The 19,644-nt window shown below is 38.6% G+C and overlaps 1 protein-coding gene across 4 annotated transcripts in view; it reads left to right on the forward strand.

Moving 5' to 3' along the window:
* Positions 1-19,644, forward strand: part of LOC104150284 (selenocysteine insertion sequence-binding protein 2) — a 29,234-nt gene that overhangs the window by 7,171 nt on the left and 2,419 nt on the right. For all 4 annotated transcript variants that reach the window (XM_068924412.1, XM_068924410.1, XM_068924409.1 and 1 more), the window contains exons 6-18: positions 569-656; positions 2,233-2,378; positions 2,981-3,136; positions 7,293-7,394; positions 8,697-8,816; positions 9,952-10,084; positions 12,401-12,570; positions 14,216-14,354; positions 14,615-14,762; positions 16,088-16,308; positions 17,082-17,236; positions 18,044-18,245; positions 19,007-19,112. In XM_068924412.1, the coding sequence (XP_068780513.1) occupies positions 569-656; positions 2,233-2,378; positions 2,981-3,136; positions 7,293-7,394; positions 8,697-8,816; positions 9,952-10,084; positions 12,401-12,570; positions 14,216-14,354; positions 14,615-14,762; positions 16,088-16,308; positions 17,082-17,236; positions 18,044-18,245; positions 19,007-19,112 (1,886 nt within the window). The remainder of the gene's footprint in view (positions 1-568; positions 657-2,232; positions 2,379-2,980; positions 3,137-7,292; positions 7,395-8,696; positions 8,817-9,951; positions 10,085-12,400; positions 12,571-14,215; positions 14,355-14,614; positions 14,763-16,087; positions 16,309-17,081; positions 17,237-18,043; positions 18,246-19,006; positions 19,113-19,644) is intronic.

Raw genomic sequence — 19,644 nt, forward strand, 5'->3', positions numbered from 1 at the left:
GTTGCTTAAGTTAATTCTTGCTGATTTCCTTGTTTCCCTGGTTGTTAATAAAAACAATGCTGACACATTCTGCAGCGTGTCAGATGTGTTGTATCAGAATTTTCAGCAGTGATTGAAGACGAATCTTGCTTCCATTTGAAGGATCCAAATAGCATAATGCTTCAAGTTTTTGCCTTTCAGTGGAAATGCTTGTGGTGGTGAAAATACCTTGTTGCTGACACTGTTTTCCTTTTTCATTGCTAGTTTGAATTTGATGATGGACTTTGTTTTTAATGTTCTTAGAAAGTTTAAACGTTTTTATTTGTTCTTAGAATTATTGTTTGGTCGCTGTAGTGAAATATAAGCAGACATCATCTTGCTTGTATAGCAGTAGACAGGCATCGGCTTCTACTTTGTAATACGGTCCAAATGGTAGTTCCAGTAAGAGCAACAACAAAAAACTAAGTTACAAAATTCCCTATGCCTTGATCTGTGCATGGATTTGGATGGAGTTTTTTTTTATGCTCCATTCAATTTATAGCAGTGCTTGTCTTCCTATTTTTATGATTTCTAACCATCTATTTTGTAGGAAAATGTTTCTATGGAAAGCAAAGCTCCATCAAAAACTTTAGAAGAAACAGTAGTCAGCTTAATTCCTTCTTCATTTGATGGTAGAGGTAAGTACTATAGACATAAATTATTTACCTGTATTTGAACTGTTTGCATCTCATTAATTTGGCAAGATAAAGTATTTGCAGGAGCTGTTAAACAATAATGTAAACAAGGAATTAAACAGCAAAATTACAAAACAAGCAAAAGAAATAACACAGCCCCAACCCTACTCTAGGGACCTTTTAGTAAAGCAGACTGGGTGTATCTTTTTCTTTGCAGTACCAGAGTGATCTCGATGGGTTTTGTGATTTGTAACATTTTTTGAAGTTTTTAATTTAACACTTCTTGGAATACAAACAGACAATTGTGAAAGGAATCCGAGTGAGAAATCATTTAAAGTTAATCTTCTTGAGCAACGCCAAAAAATTGGCAAAGCTGTATCAGTTTCTTTGAAATGAGATAAGTCACTTATGGCTCACTCTTACTTATCGATTTCATTAGCAGATCAAAACTGTGATTGTCCTATGTTTCTCTGTGGTCTCATTGATGCTCAAGGGCTAATGTTGTGGCAGTTGCCTCCCATATTGATTATGAGGAGAGAGAGTAATGCCTATTGATTTATTGGAAGTCTATTGAGTCATTTTCAAATTTTTTTCAGGAATAAATAAGAGATAAATATTTGATCAGTCTTGGTAAGCAGATAGAGCTTTCAATAGCTGATGGTCTAGTAGATAGGTGTTTTTATTCTGTGGCATTTGTTATTTCTGTCAAGGCTGTTAAAAAGGAAGATTGCAGTGGAATACTGTGGTATTCTGCTTTAGTGCTGAAATGTTCAGTTTGTTGTTTCTGCTTACCTGGTTTGTGCCTGTGAGGATGCAGAGTTTTTTTATTTTTTTCTGTAGCCACAAAAATATCAAGTGGCTAGCTTCAGGTAAGTAAACGTAATTGAGTTGACCTAAGTCCAGAATTGTGTGAAATGTCAGCAAGAGTCCGTCCTGGAGCCATCAAATATGTTATGCGCTGGAGTTGTCTGCACACCTGTCACTGTACTTCTGTGCGTGCACAGAACTGCACCAGTCTGGACAGTTCAGCGTTTATCTTTCCCTGACTGCAATAACGATTCAGAAATGACAGTCTGATCTGCTTAAGTGCCTTGAAAGGTCTACCAAAGATAAAGTTTTTCTGGAAATTTTGAAGTAATCTAATAACATTTTTTCCCCAAATGCTATTCTCCTCAGTACTTATCCCCCAGAATAAAATAGCTGCAGTATTTGCTCAGTGAAGTTTTTCTCATTCTTAAAGAAGAATTTAGATTTTGCTCAGTATTTGCTGTGTATTAACAGTATTTACAAGATGAATTAAGTACGAATTCTTTCAAAATACTGATATGTCTGAATGGTACTGTAGATGAAAGTCTTGCACACTAAAGCACATAAGAAGACCTTTCAGCTTGTGTATTCTCGAAAGCCCTCTGGAGAAATGAGACATGCAAGTGAGCATCTTATTTCACTCCTCCTGAGGAAAGAACATGGCTCTCTACTATACTTGATAGTACTTAATTCATTCATTACTGATCCTTTGCTTCTGGATCCCTGAGAAATATTTTTGTGACATCTTTGGATATCACTTTTTATGCAACAGCACTTCCTCAAAAATCTGCCGATGGTTCTGCTCAGCCGCATGTGTCTTGGGCCATGGTTCTTTCACAGCCGCCAAAGAAAACTGTGTCATTGCCAGCATCTGAAGGTCTTTCCAGAAGCAAAGGGAAGCAGGACAGTCAGGCAAAGGTACTTGAGAACTGTCTACTCTAAACTCATTTCTGTTACTGTGTAATGGTGTCTCTTGACATGATGCATTGCCTTTTTTTTCTAGACTCCATGCGCAGTGTCCACTTCTAATATAGCTTTTAAATACGTAATATAGCTTTTAATGTAATTAAAATTACGTTGTATATGTTATAACTTTTTTCTTCATGTAGTTAAAAAGAATACGAGACAGTGCAACTCCAGCAACACTAACTTCCAAAATAGCTGATTTGAATACATTACTTTTAAGCCAGAATTTTTTCAAATTTCTGGCTTCAGAATCAGACCTGAAACATGGAAATCTAGTCTTCTTATGGGTGGATATTTCCTACTGAAATCTCAGTAGTGCAGGTACATTCTGATAACTGTGCAGTGCTCTTCAAGTGAAGAGTTCTTACATATTACCTCTGTGAATTTATGATAGGTCTTGAATTCACCATGTGCACTTAATATCCTAGCATAGGTTAATTAAGATATGCCTTAGTTGTAGAAGTTCGGTCAAATTGTGAATTTGGTTTTGCTTTTATTTTCGTACTGAAATAAATCAATGTATAATAGTCACGCCTCATGATTTTTGTCAACAGTCAGAAACAAGACATGATGCTAGTGAAACTGAGCCTGAAGAAGGGTCAGAAAAGAAGAAAAAAAAGAAGAAAAAGAAAAAGAAACCTAAATCATCTGTTGGAGTAGAGAAACCTCAAAATGAAACTGCTACAGTACAGGAACCACCAAGGATTGAGGTACAGTGGAAAGGTGGTTGTTGTGATTTGTTTTTATCGTTTCCACTATAAATGCGTGTATTGGAAGGCCAAATGTTAACCCAGCTTTCTACACATTCAGGCTCTTTTGTAGAGGAAATTTGGTCAGGGCTGTTTCAGTTAAGATGTTTGTCAGAACTTACAGGTAAGGAGGAGTCATGCCTTTTGATTTACCAAGGACCGAATGAGCGCAGAGGAGGGCAGGAGAGACAAATGGAAAGCAACAGACAGAAAAGATTCAGGAACAAATTTGGAATGATGAATCTAAGTGTCTGAATGTTAACAGGTTCTAATAAAAAGCAATTTAATATACTGGATACCATAGTGATGCTACGGTTTTAAAGAATGTGGTACTCATATCATCTCAAATCTAGAAGTAACTTTTATGGAGCAGACTGGTTACTGATTGTTTACATCCTTGTTTGGAGGGTTGCAGTTACTAATTGCAGATTTTGTCAAATTCACTTAGTCATAGTATGTGTACTCGTATTTTGATATTTCTGTGTATCAGTACCACGAATGTTTTAGACTCTCCCACGTTAGAGAATACATGTTGTATGGTCTGTGTTTAGGTGTCTCTGTTCTGGTCTCTCATAGCCTCCTATGATGGAATGACTGGCTGGGTAGATGAGGGGAGAGCAGTGGATGTTGTCTACCTTGACTTCAGGAAGGCTTTTGACACTGTCTTCCAAAACGTCTTCATAGGCAAGCTCAGGAAATGTGGGCTAGATGAGCGGACGTTGAGGTGGATGGAGACCTGGCTGAATGGCAGAGCTCAGACGGTTGGGATCAGTGGTGCAGAGTCTAGTTGGAGGCCTGTAGCTAGCAGTGTCCCCTAGAGGTCAATACTGGCTCCAGTATTGTTCAACTTATTTATCAGTGACCTGGAGGAAGGGACAGAGTGCCTCCTCAGCAAATTTGCCGATGATACAAAACTGGGAGGAGGGGCTAATACACCAGAGAGCTGTGCTGCCATTCAGAGGGACCTGGCCAGGCTGGAGAGCTGGGCAGAGAGGACCCTCCTGAAGTTGAACAAAGGCAAGGGCAGAGTCCTGCACCTAGGCAGGAAGAACCCCCCTGCACAAGTTCAGGCTGGGGGCTGACCTGCTGGAAAGCAGCTCTGCCGAGAAGGACCTGGGAGTGCTGGTGGACAACAAGTTAAGCACGAGCCAGCAGTGTGCCCTTGTGGCCAAGAAGGCCGATGGTATCCTGGGGTTGCATTAGGCAGAGTGTTGCCAGCAGGTGGAGGGAGGTGATCCTGCCCCTCTCCTCAGCCCTGCTGAGGCCTCACTTGGGAGTCCTGTGTCCAGTTCTGGGCTCCCCAGTACAGGAGTGGCACGACACTACTGGAGAGAGTCCAGCAGAGGGCCAGTAAGATGATGGAGGGACTGGAGCATCTCTCCTCTGAGGAAAGGTTGGGAGAGCAGGGACTATTCAGTCTGGAGAAGAGAAGACTGAGGGTGGATGTGATCAATGTGTACAAGTATCTGAAGGGAGGCTGTCAAGAGGTTGGGGGCCAGTCTCTTCTCCGTGGTGCCCAGTGACAGGACTAGAGGCAACGGGCACAAACTGAAACACAGGAAGTTCCACCTAAACCTGAGAAAAAACTTCTTCACTGTGAGGGTGACAGAGCGTTGGAACAGGTTGCCCGGAGAGGTAGTGGAGTCTCCTTCGCTGGAGATATTCAAAACTCTTCTGGATGTGATCCTGGGCAATATGCTCTAGGTGACCCTGCTGGAGCTGGGGGGGTTGGACTAGATGATCTCCAGAGGTCCCTTCCAACCTCAACCATTCTGTGATTCTGTGATTTAACAATGCTTCACTGAAATTATACGGCACTACGTGTATGTGTTGATTTGTATGTTTGATCTAGCATGCGTAATGTTCAATCTGTGGAATGGCAGCATAAAGGACCCTTCCTTACTGGCTTCTATTCAGTACATTTTAATACAGAATATATGGCAGAGTTGTGGCTATACATTCTTTTCATTGTATCGTTCATTGTCCTAGAAGAGCACGAGAAATGACTCTGTTAACAGACCTGTTCAGTATTGAATTGCAGGTAGAATCAGAGATCTGCAGGTTTTTCTGCATGACACCATCCACATTTTTACTCTATGCCACAATACAGTATCTGACCTATGGACAGCCTGTTACCCAAACAGAAGGAGAATAGCAGAATCGTGGAAAATATTAGGAAGGTAATGGGACTGTTAAAGAGAAAAATGGAAAGAAAGCCCTCTGTAGGATCACAGTACTGGACATACACGTTGCACCAAAATCCATGAAGTGGATGCAATATCTGTTGTGGCAGTGGGGGGACAGCTTTCAAGAGCTCCTGGTTTTCTGGGAATACTCACCAGGGTGAAAAAGGAGTGAAGTGCTTGTATGATACTCTTGAAATAGAAGACCATAAGAGGATTGTACCCATGGAGTTTCTTGGGATACAGGGGATTGAAGAAAGTTTTGCTATGTGCGGAAGCTCACTAGAGTAATGAATTGGATTGCTTGCTAGTTTTATAAAAATCACTAATTTATAGAACCTGTTAAGGAGCATAAAGTCATGCACGTGGGGAAAAGTAATCCTTTCTTTATGTACACAGTGATGGCTCTGAACTCGGTATTTTCCCTCAGGAAAGAGGTTTTGAAGTTATTGATAATCAGGTCAGGGCTGGTAATACTGATCAAGCAGGCAAATAGCGTTAGGAATTGTTAGGAAAGTAGAAAAGAAAATGTAAAATATTATGACCACCTAAAAATCCAGGACGTGTCTGATCCAAATAAAGCCTAGATTCTGTTTTCTTGTCTGCTCCCCACTCTTTAAAATTATACATATACACATACACTAAAATAGATGCATGAAAGGCTCCAGAAATGATCAAAGGTGTGAAACACTTTACATATCAGAAAGGACTGAATAAACTAGGATTTCTTGGTCTGTAAAATTGATGAGTAAAGGAATCAGAGGTTACAAGAAAGTAAAAATTATTTACTTTTTCTCGTAATTTTGTTTGATGTCCCGTCGTTGTTACGGGTGATGAGAACAAATAAAAGGAGGTGTTAAATCACACTGAGTGCTAGGTTTTAGCTGTTCATTGTTACAGGATGTTGCAAATGCTGGAAATGTATGTGAATTCAAAAACTGCTTGGACAAACTGAAATAAAAATTTACTCCGCTGAGGGCTTTTTAAATCCACATATTACCTTTGGTTCAAGAAGTCCCTAAGCCGGAAGAGTGTGAATTCATTTTCCCTTTCTTGCATTCTTCTTTTAGTATACTTACAAGCTTCTCTCAAAATTAGGACATCGAGTTAAGGTATGACTGCTCTGACTCAGCCTGTCTGTGTCTTGTGCGAAACTTTATTAGCATGGGCTACTTAATTAAGATTTTTAGACTGCAGAAGAAGTGTTGGTATGCTCAGTAGTATTGCAACACAGCTAAAAAGTGCAAGGAGAAACAAGAAACAATCAAACAAGAACGACTCTGGTGGATCAGTCATTGTTGACTGAGGTACTGAGCTCCTGGATGCAAGGTGGCCAGTGCAGAGCAAGCTCCAGCCTGTCTGTACCGGTGGTTTAGTTAATCCATGATCTGGATAATGTATCCAGTGCTAGTAAAATTTACTCATGTATCCAAGTGTACATAATCACTTGAGTGATTTCTACAGTATTTCTGCAGTATTTCCATAGTGCAGTCAAGAGTTATGACCCTTTTGCCTACTCTTTTGTTCTTCACCACTTGCACGTTTAAGGCAAGATTGCACAGCTGGAGACTGTACTAGGAAAAGAGCGGAAGTGGTTTACAAGGCTTTTAAACGGTCTGAAAAACACTCCTTTAGGAGCCATTTAAGTCTAGATTGACAGCAATAACAAGCTGCTGTTGGAAGCATTTTTGAGTAACTCTTTCATCCCTGAATTAGCTATTGCTGCCTCGTAGGTGACTATTAATCATTGTAGTGCTGATTGCAGTTGGTGACAGACTCAGCTTCATGAATTTTTTGTAGAGTAAAACAAATTGTGATGAGTGTTTGATAAGAAGCGTGGAGGAGAACATTTAAACATAGGAATAATTCAGTTTTAGGAATTTGAAGTTGATAGTTCTTATAAAAAACAGTATCTTATCTTTTTTTTTGTTTAGGATGCTGAAGAGTTTCCTGATCTGGCAGCTGCTTCTGATAGGAGAAACCGGCTAGGATCTCAGAAGTCATCATTTTCCCCTGCTGTCAGAAAGCAGTCTAAAGTGAGTAATTTTATGACTTTACCTGAATAGCCAGAAAATAAGCAGGAAAAAGTTGCAAATTTTAAATGAAACCAAAGGTGGAATTCATCTGAATAAGTGTAGATGCCTGTGATCGGGGCCTGTGCCTATGCCAGTCACCTTAGGTACTCAGTGCACAGTGAAGAGCTAGTCAGTGTAGTCGGTATCCATGTCACTCTGAAAGAGATGCCTGTTTGGTCTGTGAACTGCTCCCTAAACCCTGGACAGCTGACTCATATGTAGGCACCTACACTGTAGACACTTGAAGTTAGGTGAGATGAATTCTGTTTCTGTGGTTTTTCTTCCTACAGGTAATGTTTTGGTTTAATTTTGCATTTCATAATTGTATTGTGCATATAATTATGTTTCTAGGGCATCTGAATGGTGTAACGGTTCAATGTCAAACTGTACAAGGGTAAGAACTTGTGAGTCGGACATTGAATCCATGCCAAATGCAAGCTATTACATTAAAACTATCCCAACGCTCTGCATGTTAAAAAAGAGGTAAAAGGAACATGAATCTCCACAGAAGCATTAAAAATCTAAGATTTTTTTTCTTTTAATATAAATGCTACTCGTACATGAATCCCAAGGATCGAGACTATGACTACTCTTTCAAATCAAAGAAAATAACAGAAATAAAAATGGAGTTCCAGGTTTCTGTTTCTTTGAAAGTAGCTTTGCTGCTAGAAATTTTTGTCCCTTGGTTTTGTTTCACTGTGAATATTGCCGGTTTAAAAAAAGAAAAAAAACTTTGTTTGCTTTGCTTGGGGCAATAAATTGCATTGACAGGGACAAACGAGCAGGAAAAGGGATGCTGATTGCTCAAACCAGCTTTACTATAAAGAAAGTGTAATGCAGACCTACCCTTTAAGTGAGATAAACCTTTTAACTTTGTAAGCTTAAGTGGAATGACCTCTCAAAACATACATAAATTGTAGAGGCCTGCTATCATTAAGACACTCGTACTCTTCTGTAATAAATATTTGAGGAGGAAGCTGCCTTGCTGTCCCCCACCTCCACCCCACCCTCCCAAATCTGAAAAAAGAAGGGAAAGCAAAAGTCTCACTAACCAGTACAGCAGCCAATAAACAGTTGTATTTTTAGAAGAATCTTGTTGCTCGCTACTTCAGACCTGGATCGTATCTTTAAACCCCTTTTACTGTAGATAGTCTGAGTAATACGTTTCCTTTGAATTCAGTGGTGTCTTTGCTTTCCCCTTTTATGTATATCTTTAAATATTTTCTCTTCCTTCTGATCACCTTTTGTCTCTAAATTTCAAAGGTCCATCTGCCCGAAGAGTCTTGTGATAGTTATTTTCCCAAGCTGGATGGAATGCCCACGGTGGATGGAATGTCAGGGAAGCAAGCTACATCTGTTGCATTAGAAAGAAAGAAAATACAGGTAAACTAAATTCATATTTGAAAATAAGATGACAACCCAAAATGACAAAGGCTCAACTAGCACGTTTACATGTAAGACCTAAGTGCAAGCATGGCTGTAGGCATACTTTGTCACTGAGATAAGCGACAAGTTCCTCTTGATTGGGAACGCTCCGTGGTAGTAATTGCTAGGCCCAAGTTTCAGTGTTGCAGTTTTTAGGGAAAAATATTAGCTTTTCATTAAATGCAAGTTTCAGGTATTGGGAATTATTGTTTCTTATGTCCTATTTGATCATGACGCAAGTCCCATCCACGTGAGTGAGTAGGTTATCACATAGCTCTGATGCAAGATGAGGTGCTGGGCGTGGGAGGAGGAAGTCACATCTCTTAACTCCATTGTAACAGAAGCTGTAATGAATTGAACCTCCGTGATAAGGCTTCTAAAAGTAAATCTGTGAGTCGTTTCCTTAGCGTGTTATGCAGTCGTAGCTTGCCCTTTCTGAGTCTTTGCTAGACTATGCATATGTCATAGCATGGATAGTCTGGTTTTAACTTCTAGTCTGAAATATGACTCTTTTTTTATAATCTGAATTATTGAATGTGGTGCCAAGTGTCGGACACTACTTTTACCTTCTCTTCAAAGCAGACAGAAAGGTTACTGTTAATTTTATCAAGAGATGGTGCTTAAAGGAAGAGTTAATGACCTCTCTTTTCTAAAAGACATCAAAGATGATGTATATACATAGCAGTCACGTGCCCTAGAAGATTCACAGAGTACCCAAGATTCTGCTATACTTTTAACACAACTTTGCCATTCCAGTAAGCCTTTTTTTCTTTTTCAAAGATAGGTGGCAGCTGGATCAAAGTAGCAGCCTGACGTGAAGCAACTATTTTAATAAACACTTGATATTCTTATGCTTTATCCCAGTAGTTGGTAAAAACAATTCAAATAATTTACTCTTACTTTTGGACTTTTTTTTTTTTTTTTGCATTAAAGTCGATGTATATTTAAAGATCAAAATACTTTGATTTAATTAAGTTAAAAATCAAAAAGTATTCTGTGTGAATATATTAAGAGTGTATTATATACCAAACAAAATGCAATCTTTTACATCCTGAAATGGAGAATGTTCCTAATCTGTGTTGAACTTGTTCAGGAAACATCCAAGAACAGTGGTAAGAAGAGTCAAATTCCCGTGCAGTTGGATTTGGGTGGCATGTTGGCAGTCTTGGAGCAGAAACAGCAAACGGGGAAGTCAAAACAGTCTTCTAAACCTGTGGTGTTTTCAGGTATTGGTTATGTTTAGAAGTCCTATCTTTCAACTAGCATTGCTTTTAAGTGTTCAAACCTTACCTGTGGCCTGATTTCTGATACGTAGTGATCTCTGAATATGCCGGTGGGAGCAGAGTTCATATGATGCAAAAGAAAATCAAAGTTTAAAAAAAGCATGAAAGTCTGAAGTGTTTAGAGGAAAAATTGAGGAAAGAAAAATCTTCAGGACACTGAATTGTGAAAGAATTCCTTGTGTAACTCTTGAGAGGTAATTGAAAGTTAGCTTTGAGGGAAATATTTGTTTTTGGAGGTTTTCACCTTATCTTAAGTACATGTGCTGCTGTTGCAATGTGACCATGTGAAAAAGAGTCCATTTTTTAGCCTGGATCAGTTCAGTGATTTAGCTTGTAGTGCAGCCTAGCAAATAGTTGTGTTAGCAAAACTGAGGGTCTCGTTTTGCCGAGTAATAACGAAGGCTTTCTGAAGCTCCTCTTTGCTAAAGACCCCTAGAGCTGTAACTTCAGTGAAAAAGCATCTTTGCAGATACAGGGCTTATGGGAGAGTCGATCAGCCCAATCCAGAAGATGAGTTCTGTCATTCCTGATAACTTTGAAATAATTGCAGTTTAACAAAATTCCAGGTTTTGGTGATGGAGCGAATCCGTCAAGCCTTGTTGGTACATATCAAGGAAGCAGAAACAAATAGCTCACGTGTCTTTTGCATTATAAATCAAAATTTCATCGTGGCTATGTTAGTACAATTCGTTTTGCAAAACGAAACATGATGCTCTCTAGAATTTAACGATGACAAAACTTCTCTCGCTATTTTGATACTCTGGAAAGAAAGCTAGTCGCAGGAACATTCAACTCACAGTGTTTAATATGATAGTTGTCTGAGCTTTTAAAGAAAAAGCAGAAACTACAGAGCATCAGTGAGATTTGCCTTGGCTGAGAGAATTTGTAAGATGCTTTTTTATCGTTCTTCTGCAAATGAAGAAAATCTACAATTTTTTCATTGGAATCAATCAAATTTAGTGCTGCAGAGATGCCAGTAACCGGTTTTGCCGACGTGTAATATTATACAGTGTATGGATTGGCAAAAAAGACAGGGGAGCACAAATTTATGGGTCAGAATACCTGCTATCTAACCTTTAGTTGCTCATATCTGGAGCTGCTGCACAAGGGGAATTGATATGTGATGTTGGTATCCTGGAAGTATAAAGCAGATGTTACCTCAGCTTTATATTTTGTAATAATTCAGCGCACAGATTAAATCAGTGTGTACCTAAAAGTGAGTTTAGTTTATAAAATGGCATTGTACTGACCTGCGTAACCAGAAAAGAAACAAAATGAGCAAGAAAGGCAAGGAACGTGACTGCAGATGAAGTTATTTTCTTCCACTTAGTACTTCATTTAGTAAGTAATGCATAGATAGAAGAGCATAGGAAAGCAGTAGTTATTTGAATTCAAATTCAGTTTTGGAAATGCATCATTCATGCAAGATGGCATAAATTGCAAAAGCCATCAAGTTCAGGAACATAAGACCTCTGTGAATTTGAAGTGAACAGGTGGTATACACAGTGAAAGAAATATTGGGTGTTTAAGGGATGTATACTTATGTTTTGCTTCAAATCTAGTCATAGTTATGATTCTTTTTAGCCACCTATGCTCACATACTACACAACTGCTGTGGCAGTGTTCTCAGTTTGCATTTCTTAGAGTGAACCAAAAAAGAAAAGTTGCAGTGCAGCAGTTGTATGAAGTAAGCTGTAGTACTGTATGTAGTATTGCAGGATCACAGCATAAATACTTCGGAAGCGCTAAATGAAGATGGCTTAAGACAAACTGCCAGAAGCTTTGGGTGTTTTCTAGAGATGTGTCAAGGTCATTCCGCTGAAAAAATTCTCGTGCTGCAACTCAGTACGTACCTTAACACAGCGCAGAGTCTGACTGTAGTGGAGGAAATGCCACTACTAGGCACGGTGGAACATGGAGATTCCTGAAGGTTTATCAAGCTGAAATGGCTTGGTATTGAGGGTGGCTTGGAGTGCAGCGTTTTGCTGGATAATGCTTTTGAGATTGAGGGATAGAGCTCATGATTCTGGCAGTAGGATCCTGGTAGAGGACATGTCATTAATTTGGAAGGGAACAAACACTATCTTTAGTAAAGAATTCTGTTTAATGGCAGGCGATTTCGCCTATGAACACTCTAAATAGCAACGCAACAGAAATATGCTATGTTTATACTAGTCCTAATTCAGTTATTAAACTTGCTTTGGATTTTGGTTTAGGTATATGTTATAGTTGTCTGATGCAGACTTTCTTTTATCTCAGTTGGTGGTGCCATACCATTGCTTTCTAAAGAACCTGCTACAGCAACAAAAAATCACCGGTTAAACCAAGGAAAGATGCCTCATAACCCTTTGGATTCCAGCGCTCCTTTGGTAAAGAAAGGGAAGCAGAGAGAAGTCCCTAAAGCAAAGAGACCAACACCTCTTAAAAAGGTGCTCACGTTTTTGGCTGAGTTAGCATAATGAAGGCTAATGTAACTTCAGTATTCTTCTCTGAGTCTGTTTAAACCTCCTAGTTTCAAGATCTCCATCTTGGTTTCCACTTGTCTATAAATTCAACTCTAGCTTTCCTTGGTTTAAAAAAACAGGGAGGAGAGAAGGAGAGGAGTCTTACCCGACAGCATAAAAATTCTGCCCGAGATGCATTTCCTCACTTAAGTCACTTGACAGCTCAAGAACAGCCAGTGCAGAAGTGTGTTCAAATCGTTGATATAGGGGGATATCCCAAGAAACCTTTTGGGGTTTGGACAGAATGTGCTTATTTGCAGGACTGAGGGGAATGGAACAAGCAAAGGTAGTATGTAATGTATCTGTGCTCTTCCAAGCCAGAACTTCAGCTGATTCTCCAGCAACTAATGTTAGATCAACCTGAAGGTTTCTCTGGTCTCTCCCTCTTTGCCTATTCATGCTTCTTCCTGTCACGTCTTCTATACAGAGGATTTTACAGAGGATTTTGAGGTACCATTGATTTCATATCTAGCATTTTCCTTGCCCCAGGGATAACACTCCATCGCTAGGTCACTCTTCATCTAGAAATATTCTTACGGAGCTGGTGGTTTAATGGTCATTCCGTGCTGCTTAGTTGAAGTTGAGGATGGAGCAACACAAAGCTGTAACAAATTCTGGGGGTCTCAGTAATTACCTTGTGCATTTTCGCTGTTATGTCTTTACACCATCTGTTTTCCAAAGTAAGTGCGAGAAGGGAAAGATGGGCTTTATCTGTGTAACGTCTGTGCTCTGAGTACGTTATTTTTGCTCTGTGTTCTTTGGCAAACGCAGATGGGGAAATTTACCTTTGTGGTTAGATTCTGTGGTGTGGTTCCTTGCAACGTTTGAGCAGATTAGCTGAGCTAGCTATGTATACAATAAGGGCTGCTTAGCCAGTTACAAAGCCAGGGAGGGAAGATGGTTTTCAAGAAACTGATAATTGCTTTTACCTACAGTAGCATATTTGGATCCAGCGTATGTCCTACTTTCCTTCCTTCTTCCGTGTACCATACATATTAGCTATCTCTTGTAATTTCTTCTCCTTTTCTTCAGTCTACAAGTTCAGAAACAGCAATCCAGTGCAGACTGAGTGTGGCTTTTTCGCCACAGAATAGGTGGGAAAGAGTAAAGCCTTAATTAAGCAAACTACAGTGTGTATGGTAGAGGACTGTGCATGCTTTAAGTATATATATGTGCTTGAGTGTTTGGCTGAATTGCTACAAATTGGCAATCTGAAGAAGAAAGGTAAAGAGAGAAACCTTTTCATCTGCTTCTCTGCAGTGAACCAATTTGTTGCTTTATCTCTGCCCTTGTAGCTGACGACTAGAAATGATTTTCTCCCCCTGGACGTTGGTAGTCAAGAAAAAAATTATTTCTGATGTACTTCTAGAAAATATGTTTCTCTCTCTGTGATTGTATTTTGAGGAGCTGTAAAATTTGTGTTTAAATTATAAAAATAAGTTGTAAACTTTGAATAATGGTGCTAAATTTCTTTATGTATGGTCTGTATGTAAACATTTGGTAGGAAAAACTGCTTTGTTGTCTATGTGGCATTGAATTGATTTCATTTCTTTTTTTTTTTTTTTTTAAGATTATTTTAAAAGAAAGAGAACAGCGAAAGCAGCAGCACCTGTTAGAACAGACAGCGATACCAAAAGATGGAGATAACATTTGTCAGACTGTAGAAAATACTACTGAAGATGAAACACTGCCACAGGATAGCCAAGCAGGTATTTTTCAAGAGAAGGCTAGAATGCAGTGTGTAGATGGAGATATGAGAGTGAGCGCACTTACTGCTTTCAGAAACGTGTACCAAAATACTACCAAAGAACGACTGTAATTTTAGAATTTTCCAAGAGTCAGTATGAGCTTATTGAGAATTTAGAACATGTCAAGGCTGATACTGCCTGTACTTTCTCAGTTAGTCTTGTTCACACATCAGCTTTTTGGTCTGTCTTTTAATTGAAATATCTTTATTTACACGTGATAGCTGTCCCTGTAACTCAAGTTGCTGTGGCTCAGAGTAACTCTGAAGGGTTTCCGGAGGGCTCAGGGATCGAGGATTCTACAGAAAGCTCTACAGCTTCAAAGCAGCTAAACTCCAGTCTTCCAAAAATCCACAGTAGGAGATTTAGAGAGTAAGTATTGATTTTTTTTTTTTTTTTTTTTTTAAATGATGTCTGTTTTTCCACAGTACCACAAGTATGGCATTTTCCAAACAGAATAACTTTAGTTGCATTCTGTGCAACACTAATTGGAGTTTGGGCTGAAGGTTCTAAATTTTATTTCCAGTTTTTCTGAAGGTTGGCACATAAAAGAAGAAACAATATGCAGAGAAATAATACTTGTAATTCTTACTTAAAAATATGAGTTCTTGAAGAGGAGACATTCCTTAGAGGCCATAGAAGGAAAAGGAGCTTCTCTTAAAGAATAAATACCTGATGTTAAATAAATGGAGTACCATTCAAGACTAAGAGAAGGACACCGTAATTACATTTAGTGTGTTCTTTGATTCTCTGCTGCCAGACCAAATGACAAAAATGTAAAGAATGAGACTAGCCAGATGATATTTTCATGTCATAGCTAGGCAGAGAAATAAAAGGAAGACTTACGAGTTATTTTGTACAAATACTTTAATTCTGTTTAAACAGATGTGTGTAAGCATGTTTCCTTACAAAAGAAAAAAAGTGCTCATTACTGTGTTTGAAGAGGTCAGAGATCCAGCATAGTGGTCATGATAGTTTATAACAGTTATTTTAGGTAAGCAGTGCTTTAACTTTTAATTATCCTCCCATAAAGGCACCAGTGGTCTTTTCTGCAGTTCATGTTTGTAGTAAATGTTGATATTGATATAGCCATGTTTCTGTTGCTTTTCTGCAGTTGAGGTATCTTTTACTCTTTGAGAAATCTTCTCTATTGAACAATTATTTGTGTAGAAGATGTACTTGGGGAAAAATTAATTTGGAACCCTGATCTTTCCCAAGAAATGATAGAACAATGAAGGATTTGTTTTCTAGCCTTTCCTTATGAAAACCGCAAAGGTGTGGTCTAACACTAATGATAAGTGACATAGAACGAAAGACGAAAAATGCCAATCTGGGAAGGGGGAGTTGATTCAGATTTACCATTTTTATTGTAAGTAGCTGTGTATTTATAGAAATCCAGTTGAATTTTACAATTTGGTTGCCATATGTTGGATTTGCGTAGATCAAAATGAATGTCCTCAGAAAAATGCTGGAATATTGCCAAAAAAAAAAAGAAGTGAGGGGTGGTATAGTTTGTTATGGGAAGCAGTTGTTATAAGTAACAAACCTTTCTGTAACTTATCAACCACAGAAAAAAATCTGCAGTAAATTTCCATTTTCTTGTACATAACAAGCGTGTTTGGAGTAGGAATAGAAAAAACACAAAGATATATTTGTAATTTCAGAGTTTTTAACATTTAATTGATTCTTTCTCCCAGTTATTGCAGCCAGGTACTTAGTAAAGAAGTTGACAGCTGTGTGACAGATCTCCTAAAAGAACTGGTTCGTTTCCAAGATCGCCTGTATCAGAAAGACCCAGTAAAGGCCAAGATAAAACGCAGGCTTGTTATGGGCCTTAGAGAAGTTTTGAAACATCTGAGGCTGAAAAAACTGAAGTGTGTCATCATCTCTCCTAACTGTGAAAAGATCCAATCAAAAGGTAACGTTTGCTTAATGTTGCTTATGTTTGCTTAATAAAAGAAATGTAAAAAAGCAGACTCAGCAACATTATGGCAGCAGTATTATTATTGGAGGGCCTTATCTCGAGTAGCCTTTGAAACTCAGTCCTGTAAAGAGGCCTTCCTTGTTCAAATTGTTCACTGCTGTGCAGCTGAAGTGTGAACTGCATCAAGAATATGTAGATTGGAGAAATTATTTGAAACTAGGATCTGCTTGCCTATTGCTTTGCTGCGCAGCTAGCTGCACAAGTGGTTGCGCTGGCACAGGTGAGAGGAGACAAGAGTTACTGATGTCCGCTGTGCCGCCAGAAGTCCTCGGTATCAGGTTCTTCTGGGCCGTAGATTGGCAATAAGTTGTCAGTGATATGTTGTTTAAAATGTGTTTTGGTAGTTCTTGCCATTACTTTCTACCAACTTTTAAATCATCTCTAAACCATACAGGGGGGTTTTATACTCCTTTGCCTAGCTTTCTCATGCTATCACGCTGAACAGTGTTAGTAAATCCCATTGTTCCTCACATAACACAAAATATGGAGTAGTAGCAGTCTGAGGATACTGCTAATTAAGAAAAAAATGACAAATTCTCTTCTAGAAAAAGAGATCTAGCACTGTTATTGAGCTCCATGTGTTCATTTTTTATAAACTTTCAGAATGCCCCCATAATCTCCTAGTTTTTGCAGTCTTTTGAGAGTACCGTCTTTTGATGATGATCAGCTTGAATAGCGTTGTTTGTTAATTCTGTTGTCTGCTCCAGGTGGGTTGGATGAGACCCTACACAACATTATCGACTGTGCCTGTGAACAAAATATCCCCTTTGTCTTTGCCCTTAATCGCAAGGCCCTAGGCCGCTGTGTGAATAAAGCAGTGCCTGTGAGCGTGGTGGGAATTTTTAGCTATGATGGGGCTCAGGTAAGTTGCAAGATGTAGGTTCATGTTTTTCTTCAGCTTTACTTTTTACTTATTGAAAAAAATACAACTTAAGTTATGCCTTTAAGATTTGGTTTGTTTTGCTTTTGCACGCTTACACTTTCTAACCCACGTCAGTGGCTTATATAAAAATTTGATTAAAAATGTGCAGCTGCTCAGCACTATTCACGTAAGTAGTTTGGCCACCTTTTCCTGACTCCGTCTCCATCTCGATCTCTTTCCTGAAATTTTTCTTCAAAGAAAATTGATGTTTTTATAAATGCTTAGTTTGTTTTTAATATCTTTATGAATACTTACCTCTTTCTAGCATTTTGGTAGCCCATGGAGGCTTACAAACAGTCTCCTCGCAGAGTAGTGGAAAAGCTAAGGCCAAAAGTGAACATGGAAGATAATTTGAAAGATCACCACCTTCTGGTTAGCTGAATATCTGTTTGAATGAAATTTCAGGACAATGAGCTAGTCTTGAAAAGGGACGTACTATTTAGAAAACTGTTTTAAACGTTGCAGCATTCAGTTGTGTGGACAAAGCTACATCAGTTAGTTTTAAAATGTATTTCTTAAATTCTAATACTGCAGCAACGTATCCCTAGGCACATTTTCCTTTCACTCTTACTAACTAAAAACATGTTTTGGGTTTCGGCTGAACCATTTAACATGAGGCTTACTCTGTTGCTTGCCTGTATCCGTAAATGTAATGTTCTGCATAAGAAGTGTTCATTATAGATTTTCATGGCGATGTTAAAACTTACTATATGGTTTAAGCGCTATTAATATTTTACATTTCCATAGGACCATTTTCATAGAATGGTACAGCTGACCACAGAGGCCAGGAAGGCATACAAAGATATGATAGCAGCTTTAGAGGAAGAAGCTGAAGGAGAACTAAGTGAAAAACCCTCCAGCATTTTAACTGCTGAATATGGAAAAAGTGGCTTATCAGAAACCAGTAAAACATCTTCCAGAGACTCTGATGAGGATGTACCAAATTATAGTGAGTATTTACTGCTTGATTTTTGGTTCAGTTTTTGTTTCACATCAAAGTTCTCTTCTAAAACACCATTTTCACTGAAACAAATGACATTTGATATGTTAGTGGTTAGTAAGGGGAGAACTCTGCTTTTCTGTGATTTTTTTTTTTTTTTCTTCATAATTTTATAAACCTGTGGTCAGGTCTGGCTGAGAAACTCTTAGAGAAGATCCCTCTGAAATCCCCTGATGGCACGTGGCACACACTGCTTTTTCTGAGGAGGTACTGAGGAGCTCCTTATTACTTCCTTTAAAAAAAAAAAAAAAAATTCCTCTAAATAATTTTCTAGAACTACTCATTCTAGCGTTAAGTTTTGTGCTGAAGCTTGCTTGAGATGCATCTTCCTGTCCAAAAGTGTTCACACTATGTAAAGGCCTTCACCAAACAGTTATCACAGGTACTAGACAACTTAAAACTTGTTTGAAACCGTTGGAAAATTTTGAATTTTTGAAAGTTGGATCCACCTTCAGAGTTGGCCTTGCTTGAGCGGGAGGCTGGACCATGGGGTTGGACCAACAGACCTCGCTGGATCCCTTCTAGGCTAAAGTAGTGTTTCATTCTTCATCTGATGTCACATCTGAGAGGGGTATGTGCCTGTGTGCCCACTTTCTTCAGCGCTTACTTTGAGGAGGAAGTAGAGAATCAGTGTGAATTTTCATTTGAAGTTTTTCCTTGAGTAATATACTATAACTTTTTTTTTTCTTTTTCATTCTAATATTCTCTAGTTAAAATCTGGAAAAAAAAGCTTGAAGAAGAGTATAACCCATATGCCCTGGAATTGGAAAAGAATGCAACCACTGACGTGCTGGCATTGAATTCAGAAGAGCATCAGTAAATCCAGATTCAGTTCTATGGGGCTTTAAGTTTTTTTTTTTTATAGACCTGTAAATACTGAATTATCTAAAATTAAAGATCCAGGAAGAGAGAGGGCATAGCAAATTAAGATAATTTAAGAAATGTTTGAAGTAAGTCAGCTAAGTAAGCTGTTCTGACTCCTTTTAAGCAAAATGCACACTGGAGCACATGAGGCACTGACTAATTCTTTTAGGTTTCTGTGTACTTGGCTGATTACTATAGCAGACTATAACAAACAGTAAACAAATTGTCTTAACACAGAACCACTTGAACTGGCTTGGCGTACTGCTAATGGTTTAATGGACTTAACATTGATTTGTTAGGGGTACCATATGCCAAAATAACTTTCTAGAAAGATGGTTTTCTTTGGGAAAGTGATTCTAAGAGCCAGTAGTTTGGGTCTTGGGTGTTTTGTTTTGTTTTTAAAAGTCTTGTTTAAACAACTTGAAACTTTTTTTTTTTTTTTTTTTAAACATAAAGCTGGTAAGGTGGGCAGACTGGCATCAGT

Source organism: Struthio camelus, chromosome W, assembly GCF_040807025.1.
Source record: "Struthio camelus isolate bStrCam1 chromosome W, bStrCam1.hap1, whole genome shotgun sequence".
NCBI classification, from domain to species: domain Eukaryota; kingdom Metazoa; phylum Chordata; class Aves; order Struthioniformes; family Struthionidae; genus Struthio; species Struthio camelus.